This window comes from Babylonia areolata, chromosome 3, assembly GCF_041734735.1.
Source record: "Babylonia areolata isolate BAREFJ2019XMU chromosome 3, ASM4173473v1, whole genome shotgun sequence".
Taxonomy (NCBI): Eukaryota; Metazoa; Mollusca; class Gastropoda; order Neogastropoda; family Buccinidae; genus Babylonia; species Babylonia areolata.
The window spans coordinates 45,399,030-45,410,251 of NC_134878.1; the positions used below are offsets into that span (position 1 = coordinate 45,399,030).

Below are 11,222 nucleotides of genomic sequence, written 5' to 3' on the forward strand. Positions count from 1 at the left end.
GTGTGTGTGTGTGTGTGTGTGTGTTTGAAACTCAGTTTTTTCTCTCTTCATTTTACTTAATACGGCGTGTGATTTATCTGTCTGATGGACCCTTCCGAATGCGGCCTTGTGTCTCAGAGTATCTGTCTCCCTCCCTCTCTCTCTCTCTCTCTCTCTCTCTCTCTTCTCCGTTGTTCCGGCAGGTTTTCCTTTCTCTTATTGCCAGTCTGGAAGAATGAAAAGCCGTTCTCCTCGCACTAACCCTCAAAGTGTAGGAACGGGGTGGATTTTCATGCATACTTTCCATCTCTCCCGAGCAAGACAGGGAGAGCGAGAGAAAGAGAGTGAGAGAGAGAGAGAGAGAGATTCTGGCTAAGCTCCCCCGGCTCCCGTTGCCTAAGGGTATTATCTCTCTTTTTGATCTTTATGGTCGAGGGGAGGTTTGCGTGACGTGGGATAAAACAGCTTCGTCACACAGGGGCAGGAGGTGGGGGGAGGGGGAGGGGTTGAAGAGAGGAAAAGGGGGCGAAACACAGCATGCAGTCTGGTGATAAATCAGAACTAGTTTTGAGTAGGTGTGTTCTAGTTTTGTGTATGGTGTTCTAGTTTTGTATAGGGGTGTTCTAGTTTTGAGTAGGTGTGTTCTAGTTTTGTGTATGGTGTTCTAGTTTTGAGTAGGTGTGTTCTAGTTTTGAGCAGGGGTGTTCTAGTTTTGAATAGGGGGTTCTAGTTCTGTGTATGGGTGTTGTAGTTTTGTGTAGGGGGTTTCTAGTTTTGTGTAGGGGTGTTCTAGTTTTAAATAGGGGTGTTCTAGTTTTGTGTAGGGGGTTCTAGTTTTGAGTAGGGGTGTTCTAATTTTGATTTGAGGGTTCAGGGTTTGTGTAGGGGTGCTCTAGTTTTGAGTAGGGGGTTCATGTTTTGTGTAGGGGTGTTCTAGTTTTGAGCAGGGGGTTCTAGTTTTGTGTAGTGGTGTTCTGGTTTTGAGTGGGGGTTCTAGTTTTGTGTAGGGGTGTTCAAGTTTTGAGTGGGGGGTTCTAGTTTTGTGTATGGGGTGTTGTAGTTTTGTGTATGGAGTTCTAATTTTGTGTAGGGGTGTTCAAGTTTTGTGTAGGGGGTTCTAGTTTTGTGTAGGGGTGTTCTAGTTTTGAGTAGGGGGTTCTAGTTTTGTGTAGGAGTGTTCTAGTTTTGAGCAGGGGTGTTCTAGTTTTGTGTAGGGGGTTCTAGTTTTGTGTAGGGGTGTTGTAGATTTGTGTAGAGATGTTGTAGTTTTGAGTAGGGATGTTCTAGTTTTGAGTAGGGGGTTCTAGTTTTGTGTACTGGGACGTGTTCTAGTTTGTGTAAGGGTATTCTAGTTTTGTGTAGGGGGTTCTAGTTTTGTGTAGGGGTGTTCACGTTTTGTGTAGGGGGTTCTAGTTTTGTGTAGGGGTGTTCACGTTTTGTGTAGGGGGTTCTAGTTTTATGTATGGGTGTTCTAGTTTTGTGTAGGGGGTTCTACTTTTGTGTAGGCGTGTTCTAGTTTTATGTAGGGGGTTCTAGTTTTGTGTGGGGTGTTCTAGTATTGTGTAGGGGGTTCTAGTTTTGTGTAGGGGTGGGTGTGGGGGGAATGGGGTGTTTGGCTGCTTGTGTCGTCAGGTGTTTTTTGTTGTTGTTTTTCTCCTGTTCGGTGCTGTTTGTCCGTGTGGTGTTTTCCTGGTTCGTGGTTTTATCATGCCATTGTTCATTTCTGTCATCTTTTTGTTTTCGTTGTTCCTTCTTTTTCCCTTAACCACGCTTATTCAGTGGTAAATACACACACCCTCTACACCGCTCGGTCCGCGTCCCCAGTTCACAGCTTCACCCAATCCCAGCAGCCCACAGGACGATGTCAGGTCGCCAGTGAACCACACAGACGCGGAGACCCTGCACTGCTGCTGCTGCTGATTCACTTTAGTGGTGTTCAGCAGTGCCTGGTCTGACTCAATGAACGCAACATGCCACCTCCTTGTTCCGACAATAATCGCTTGGTCGTTGAGTCAGGCTGAGCGGTCGTCGTTTTTCACGGCCTTTTTCATGTTTGATTTTTTCTTTCTTTAGTTTAACGTCTTTTCACTGTTAAGTGATGTTAGACAGGGGGAAATGTAGTACGTGTATGAGCGCGCGTTGGAGTTGGGGGTGATGAAAAGAGGTGGTGGGATGACTGAGACAGGGAAGGAGACATGAAAAGCGTCAGAGGTTAAAAAGGAAGACCTGAGAAAGATTGATTGTTTTTGTTGATTGAGTGTTTGTTTTTGTTGCAGTGTGTGTGTGTGTGTGTGTGTGTGTGTGTGTGGTTTTCTTTCCTCTTTTGTTTGCTTGTCCTTCTCTTTCACTTCATCCTTCTTTTTCATCGTCTTGTTCTTTCACCTACCTCCAGTTTGTTCATTTCTTTGTGTTCATTTCTTCATTAAATTCATGTCTTCTTCTTCTACCCCCCTCATCCAACTCCTCGTTTTTGGAAATAATTTTGCCAGTGACAGTCCATTTGTTGCCGCGGGTTCTCTGTTTGCAGTGTGCTAAGTGCGTGTTGCACACCATCCGAGTCCAGTTTCCGAATCCTTCCTTTCATTAGTTTTTGTTTCTGATAATGTCTGGAAGATTGAAAGTGTGAACAGAGGAGTTTTCATACATTCCTTCCTTTCCTCCTCCTCCTCCTCTCCTCTCTCTCTCTCTCTCTCTCTCTCTCTCTCTCTCACTGTCTCTGTTTCTGTCTGTCTGTCTCTCTCATTCGTTGTCTGTTTCTCTCTGCCTCTCTTTCATTCTCTCTCTATTCGTTCTTCTTTCCTTGGTTTTCTTTTCTCGTTTCCTTTATGTCTGGAATATTGAAAAGGTGTTCATACACCCCCTTACCTCCTCCCCCCTCCCACGTGTAGGGAGACTCTGGGACATTCAGAAAACACCCCTCCCTTCTCCCCCAAGAGAAAAAGAAGAGACACCCTTATGGTTAAGCTCCCTGCTCCTACTGCCTAGAGGGTTATCTCTCTTTTTGATCTTTATGGTTGAGGGGAGGTTAGCATAACGTGGTAATAAACTTAACGGGGTTTGTTGTTGTTGTTGTTTTGTTGTTGTTGTTGTTGTTTTTCGCGGGCGGACGAAATACAGCTTGCGGTTTGGTCATAAATCAGAGCAAGTGTTTGGCGTAGGAGGTTCCGGTTTTGTGTAGGGGGTTCTAGTTTTGAGTATGGGGTTCTAGGTTTTAGTAGTAGAGGGTTCTAGTTTTCTGTGTGGGGTTCTGGTTTTTACTAGGGGGTTCTAGTTTCAGTGGGGAGTTCCACTCTTCAGGGGGAACTATCTTCTCAGATTTCTCTGTCTTTTCTGTTCTTTTTGTCAGTGTGTGAGTGTGTGTGTGTGTGTGTGTGTTTTCTTGGGTCGTATTGTCATCATGTCATCGTTGTTTTCTTTTACTTCTTCGTGTGGAGTTTTGTTGTTGTGCCTTTCCTTCGTCAGTGTTTTTATTTCATTTTATTTTATTTTTTATTCGTTCTTTAGTTTTCGGCCTTTTCTTTCGTCTTCTTCTTCACCTCTCCAATCCTCCTCCTCCTTCTTTCTCGTTATTTTAGCATGATTATCATCATCATCGTCATTGTCATTATTATTGTTATAGTTGTTGTTGTTAGTAGTAGCAGTAGTAGTGTTGTTGTTGTTGTTAGTAGTAGTAGTAGTAGTATCATATTATTGTTGTTGTTGTATCATCATCATCATTATTGTTAGTGGTAGTAGTAACAGTAGTATTGCTGTTATTTTATATTATTATCATCAGTATCATTATTGTTGTTGTTATTATTATTATCATAATTATTATTATTGTTGTTTTTATTATTATTATTATTATTTTATTATTATTATTGTTGTTGTTGTTGTTAGCATTATTATCATTGCTGTTTTTGTTACTATTATCATTATAGTTGACTGACATGGTTCCAGATGCTGGAGAGCAAGTGGGTGTCGTCGTCCAAGGAGATCCTGACGTTCCGCAAGGCGTTGATGAACCCCATCACCTCCCACCAGTTCCGTCGCTTCGTCTCCATCAAGGGAGACAACCTGGAGAACGACGTCCTCTTCTGGCAGGAAGTGCAGAAATACAAGGTGAGTTGATCCTGAAGGATGACAAGAAGAAGAAGAAGAAGAAGGAGGAGGAGGAGGAGAATGGTGTTGTTGTTGTTGTTGATTTTCCAAAACGAATGATGAAGAGCTCAAGCCAGATGAATCTTGATCTGACTGAGGCGTTTGAATTTAAAATGATGGTGAATTATCGTCATGTGTAAATTTGGCAGTTAGTCTCTTTTGCAGTGTGTGTGTGTGTGTGTGTGTGTGTGTGAGAGAGAGAGTTTATCAGTAGTAGTAGTAGTATCAACACCACTATCATTATTATCATTATCATTATTATTACCATCAATAGTATTATGACTGATGATGATGATGATGATGATTATATCTACCTTTTCCGCGTGTGTTTCTGCAGCAAATGCACCACGTGCACACCGAGGACAGCCTGCTGTCCCAGAAGATCACGGCCATTATCAACTGCTTCATCGACTCCCAGATCCCCCCCAGTCTGCAAGTGGACCTGCCCCAGGAGATGGCCGACAGGATCCTGGACAGGAAGTACGAGAAGAGTCCATACCTCTTCAGGGAGGCGCAGGTGGGTGTTTAAGTTTGTGTTGCGTTGATTATCCGGGAAAGGAGAGCCTGCTATGTTTTTAAAAATATATATATTTATTTATATTTCTTTTCTTTGTTTTTTTGTTTATATATATATATATATATATATATATATATATATATATATATATATATATATATGAATGAGACTGATTTCTTTTTGTGAAGGCCACCGACCCATACACGAAAAGGGGAATGTCACATCAATGTGTGGGACAGGGGTGAGGGGAGTGGGAAAAGAGGTTGGAACCGAAATGAAATGTTGGTAAACACCGTTCATTCTTTCGTGTTCTCCAACGTTCCTGTAAACTATGTCATCTCGAAGAAGAAGGCAGTCAGTACACTGAATAGAAGCTCTGTTTGTAGCATTTACCTGACGAGAAGGACATTTTCAAAAAGTAACAGGAGCATATGAGATAAGAAGAGTTCTTGACAGGAGGCATGGTAAAAACGGGATGAGAAAAAAAAGTTTTTAAAAATCAGAATTTAGACATCCATGGACATAGTAGAATTATGTCGGATTTCTCTCTACGTTTAAGTGCATAGAATACATATAACTCTAAGACATTAACGTTGCATTACGTGGCATAAGACAAACACACAGAGAGAAATAGATAGACAGAGAGATAGATAGATAGACAGAAAGAGAGAGGCTGGTGGTGGAATGGAGGTTGAAGAGAGAATGACAGATAAATACAAAGGGCAAGAACACGAATAGTTTAATCACCAAAGGCCTTTGCCCCCAAGTGAAGGGGTGAGTACAGACATCCTCAATCCTGTCATTATCATCTAGTTTTCGCAAAGAAATATCAGAATATCATGTCTTTGAAAGGGGGTAACATATTTCATTTTGATTTAGTTGTACGCTGTTCGAGCAAAATCCTCGTTTCGAAAAGGACTCAATAGTGTTGTCTTCTTGATATCGGTTGACGGTTTTGCACCGTTTGGTTTCTTTTTGTTTATTTATTTATTTAGCTATTTACCTTTCACTTTTTCCAGCCCTGGGGTGGACCCCTGTTGTCGGTTGGACTCTGAACGACCTGGCCTGATGTGAATCAGAAGCTTTAGCTGTTTTAGCTCCGGTGATACCGCACAGCATGGGAGCATCCTGTTATTTCGTAACACACGGACACGACCTCTTCTCGAATGGTGTTGTTTTCTTTCGCGCTTTCAAAGCCGACGCAGGTGTATCGATACAATCTGCTTTTAGAAATCCCCCTCTCCTCCCACCTCGCCCCCACTGCACCCCCCCCCCCCCTTCCTCTAACCCGACTGGTTTATGTAAAGGGGAAACAATCAGATGAGTGTGATGGGGGGACGGAGGGGAGTGAGGGAGGTGTGCGCGAGGGGGGATCTAGAAAAAGCAGGAGAGATAAAAGGAGAGAGACGTTGAGAAGAGGAGACAAGCGTTATACCTGATCTCCCCCCACCGGGTGGGTTGGGGTCACGGGTGGGAATGGCAGGAGAATGTAGACAAAACACGACCGACAGCAAGTTTTTCGGGTTTTCAGGGACTCCTCCTTTTCCTCCTCTCCTCCTCCTCCTCCTTTTCCTCCTCCTCCTCCCCCTCCCCAGCTGCAGGTAAACATGATGCAACGTGATAAATGGTGGGACTGATTCCCCCGAAAAGATAAGGGGGAAGGGACTGGATAAGAAAATGGATGGGATCGAGGAACAACAGGAGGCGTGTCTGAAAGGGAGGAAGCTACAACAACAACAACAACAGAAACGGAACTGCCACTACCACTACCACTACCACCACCAACATCGGCAACAACAACATTAGCAGCCGTCAGTAACAACAACAGAAACGAAACTAACCACCACCACCACCACCACCACAGCCACCACCAACATCGACAACAACAATATCAGGAGTCGAAACAACAACCCAATGAAACAAACAAACAAACAGTGAGAAGGCATAATCTTGTAGTGACAGGTGTGTTTCGCTCGCCTGGCGAAAAAACGGGGGCTGGGGGTGGGCGAGAAATGGAGAGTGCCAAACTAACTCTCCAAAAAAAACAAAAAAAACAAACACACACACACACACACACACACACACACACACACACACACACACACACACACACAAAAGAAAACAACACCACATAAGCAGCAACAAAGACGGATGAATACAGCTTAGCAACCTGGATGACTGGTCCTTAGGGTCAGCAAGGATAAAATCGTTAGTTTGGGGTTTTAGTTTGTTTCCTGCTGTTGTTTCTCTATTTTCTGTGTCGTTTTTGTTGGGGTTCTTGCTCCCTTTGTCTCAGTACACATGAAGCTGAGAGAGTTAAAGAAAAAAAATTGTGAGGATGATGATAAATTGTGTGGAGCGGTGACCTGGTGGTAAAGCGCCTAGCTGTGAAGCAACGGTTCCATGTTCTGTTCCCGCACTTACCGGAATTCTTACTCTTGTCCCTGTCAGACCACGAGTAGTAGTCTGGGTACTAGTCCCGGGTTCGAATCTCGGTGACGGCGCCTGGTGGGTAAAGGGTGGAGATATTTCCCATCTCCCAGATCAACATATGTGCAGACCTGCTTAGTGCCTGAACTCCCACCGTGTGTATACGCAAGCAGAAGATCAAATACGCACGTTAAAGATCCTGTAATCCATGTCAGCGTTCGGCGAGTTATGGAAACAAGAGCATACCCAGCATGCACACCCCCGAAAACGGAATATAACTGCCTACATGGCGGGGTAAATAAAACGGTCATACACGTAAAATGTTACATGTCTGTCTGAGTGTGTTTGTGTGCGTGCCTAAAATCTAATTGAATGACACAGGAAACTGATGATGAGCGCCCAGTGGCAGCCGTCAGTCGGCTCTACCCAGGTAGGCAGCCTGTTGTGCAAATGACCCCGCGTTTGTAAAGCGCTCAGAGCGACCAAGGATAGGCGCTATAAGTATCCGTATCAATCAGTCTTTCGCGTGAGACAAAAAATCTGGGTCCAATGTGAAGGATGCATAAAGGGCACGTAAAAGAACCCACGGCTAACAAGAAAGTTGTGTTCCACCAGCCGCAGTGGCAAAGTGGTTAGTGTGGCGGACTGACGGCTGGGAGGACGCGGGTTCGAATCCCAGCGAAGGTGGGGTTGTTGTTTTTTCCAGCCCGCAGCCGGCTCCAAACCAGAGTTGAGTGTGCTTTGGACTTTAATGGGAAGACTGTGACCATTCAGTTGAGTATCATCTACTTCACGGATGCGTCTTTGGGTGTGTTGCTTAACGTTACTGACCAACACTGCAGGTGTCTATCTCTCGGGTCTGTTTAGCGCCGGGATGTCATCATGGCAGGAAGCGTATAGTACAGCTTTGTCATGTAGTCCCAAACCTAAACCTCTGTAGCAACATCGTCATCACAATCATCATCAGTATCCTCCACCTTCATCATCAATTAGAGAATATGTCCCAGATTTTGTGGCCCTTCATGCCCCGCTCTCTTGGTAACCTCAGTCTTGATCCCCTTCCACTTTCGTGCTTGGGGTGAATCCTGTCTTTGGCGTCGGCAGAGTTCATTAGGGACTGGCCCTTGCGTTACGTTGCTTCTATTTTATCTTAATCTATGTCATTCTATTTTGGCCTTTGCTTAACGTTGCTTAACGTTGCTCCTTTTTTCTTATATTCTATTTCATTCTGTTTTGGCCTTTGCGTAACGTTGCTTCTATTTTATTCAGTTCTATTTCATTCTGTTTTGGCCCTAGTGTAACTTTGCTTCTATTTCATTCTATTTTCTATTCTGCTGTATTCTGTTCTATTCTATTCTGTTCTGTTCTGTTTCAGCTGACGGTGTTCCGGATCCTGTTCGCGCAGTGGAACGAGTTCTGTGAGCTGAGGATGAACCTGGGCCAGGACAAGGTCCTGCCAACCATTGAACGCCTCAGGCGTCACGCCAAGGCCAAGGAGAGACGTAAACAGCAGGAGATGGAGAGACTGGAGGTGAGGGCGAGGCGTGTGGGTGTGGTTTGGGATGGGTGGGGATAGATTGGGATGAATGGGGGTGGAGTGTTTCAGCTTGAGAGACTGGTTTGGAAGGTAAAGGGGTGGGTGGGGTGGAGTGTTTCAGCCTGAGAGACTGGCTTTGAAGGTAAAGGGGTGGGTTGGGTGGAGTGTTTCAGCTGGAGAGACTGGATTCGAAGGTAAAGGGGTGGCTGGCGTGGAGTGGAGTGTTTCAGCCGGAGAGACTGGATTCGGGGGTGGAGGTGTGGGTTGTATGGGTGAGTGGGGTGGACTGTGTACAAACTGGGTGTAAAAGTTAGGGTTGTGGGATATAGGGCCTGTACAAACTGGAGTCAAAGGGTACAGTGGTTTGTTGGGTGGGTGGGGTATGGGAGTTGTACAAACTGACGGTAAAGGGGTGGATGTTTGGGTGGGTGGAGTGGGGTCCGAGCTAGACAGACTGTAGGTAAATGGGTGGATGTTTGGGTGGGTGGATGGGTTATGGGAGCTGTACAAAATGGAGGTAAGGGGCAAGGTGGATAGGGTGGGGTGTTTCAGCTGGAGTGACTGGCTTCAGAGGAAAAGGGGTGGATGGGTTGGATGGGGTATGAGAGCTGTACAAACTGGAGGTAAAAGGTGGGGTGGCTGGGTGGGTGGAGATGGGGTATGAGGGCTCGACAGACTGCGGATAGAGGGTGGCTGGGTGGGGTGGTGGTGTGGGAGCTGTACAAATTGGCGGTAAACGGATGGTTGGGGTGGGGTATGGCAGTTGAACAGACTGGAGACTGAATGGTGGGTGGGTGGGTGGGTGGACTGGAGTGTGGGAGCTGTATAAACTGGGGATAAAGTGGTGGGTGGGTAGAGTAGGGTGCAAGAACTGCACAGACTGGAGGTAAAGGAGTGGTTGGGGTGGGGGTATGGGGGCTGGACAGACTGGAGAAAAAGGATAGGTGGGTGGGTGGATTGGAGCGTGGGAACTGTACAAAGGGGTAGGTGGATAGATGAGGAGGGGGTGTGAGGCGGTTGTTACGACAGACCTATGCCTCAGACTCGTGTCATGGTCTTGAGAACCGGCTTCGGAAGTAAAGGGGTGGCCTGGTTGGGGTGTGGCGTGGTTGATGTGACAGACTCAAGCGACTTGGACCCGTATCACTGTCACGATAATACCCGTACCGACAGACCGGCGGCTCAGTGATGATGTGGTCGACAGTGAACGCGTGCGTGTCCAGATCACTTTGTGGGTGACAAGACAGTGAAACAGCGAGAAGAATAAGACCCCAGGTGTTGAGGAACTAAAAGGTCGGCCCTTCGCAGGGCTGACTGGCGTCACCCCACCTCCGCGTCTGCCTCTCCCCTCCCTCCCTCCCCTTCCCTCTCACCGCAAAGAGGGGTATCTCCTGTGCACGTAGCCTTTATAAAGAACTGCTTAAAGACATTTCATCTGGTTTTGTGAGCTACCTCTACTCATTTCTTGTTGGTTGGTTACATTACTTCCCGAATATTGTATGGAACCCAAGAATCATTATCTTACTCTCTGTCTCTGTCTCTCTGTTTGTGTGTCTCTCTTTGTCTCCACTCCGCTTTTATTGTTGTCTCTTTCTCTGTGCTTGTTCTTCCCTATCTGTCTTGTCTTTCTCCCCCGCCTTCTCTCTCCATCTGTGTGTGTGAGCAGGAATATAAGCTTTAACTATGAATTAACCCTGCAACGGCACAGCTTAGGTCCACAATCCATGTTGAGTTATATGATATCTGACTTAAATTCAAAATGAGATCAGTCACTCCGTCCCTTCTCGGTGTTCCATTCTACAGACCTCTCAAATATAGATAGGAACTTCGATAAACTTACACTGCATTTTTGTTAAGACTGACTCGAACGTTGTAGTACGTAGCATGTTGCACACATGGGGAAGGAGGGTGTGTGTGTGGGGTGGGGTGGGGTGTGTGGGGGGGGGGACGGCGTGTTATGGAGAGAGAGAGAGAGAGAGAGCGGCGGCAGTGAAACAACAATGAAGAAATGGTAAAGGGCGTGCACGGTGTGAACTTGCTGAAAGGTAATCACGGCCTTGAGGTGATGAATGAGAAGGGCAGGTGAGAGAACATCGACACTAATATCTTGAATACTGGAGTCTGTGGAGAGAACGAGAGACATGACTGCTGCTGTGAGGGTTGGCGGGTAGGTGAGGGGGGGGGGAGCGTAGAGGGGAATGGGGGGTTGAGGTGGGGGAACAAAGTCTTCATTTATTCAGTTTTTTAAATTTTATTTTATTGTTATTGTTGTTTCGTGATCGTGGTGTAGCTTCTCATTCGATTGCCATGAGTCACTGTTTTGTGTTTCATTGTGTCGTTATATTAGTTACCTTGGAGAAGGCAGAGAAATCAAGTGTAAGAAGATTGAGAATGTTTGGGTGGAGAGAGAGAGAGAGACAGACAGTGAGAGAGAGAAGGGGGGGCCGTTTAGAGAGAGGGGATTGGAGAGAGGAGGGAGGGAGAAAAGAGACAGAAAGAAAGACAGAGAGAGAGGGGATTGGAGAGAGGAGGGAGGGAGAAAAGACCAAAACAAGAGAGAGACAGACAGAGAGACAGACAGACAGAGAGACAGACAGACAGACAGAGAGACAGACAGAC

At 45.9% G+C, this 11,222-nt stretch overlaps 1 protein-coding gene across 8 annotated transcripts in view; it reads left to right on the forward strand.

Annotated features, from left to right (window-relative positions):
- The window catches only part of LOC143280583 (regulator of G-protein signaling 22-like), a 132,128-nt gene that overhangs the window by 76,244 nt on the left and 44,662 nt on the right, over positions 1-11,222 (forward strand). For all 8 annotated transcript variants that reach the window (XM_076585290.1, XM_076585291.1, XM_076585286.1 and 5 more), the window contains 3 exons: positions 3,919-4,080; positions 4,457-4,636; positions 8,442-8,597. In XM_076585290.1, the coding sequence (XP_076441405.1) occupies positions 3,919-4,080; positions 4,457-4,636; positions 8,442-8,597 (498 nt within the window). The remainder of the gene's footprint in view (positions 1-3,918; positions 4,081-4,456; positions 4,637-8,441; positions 8,598-11,222) is intronic.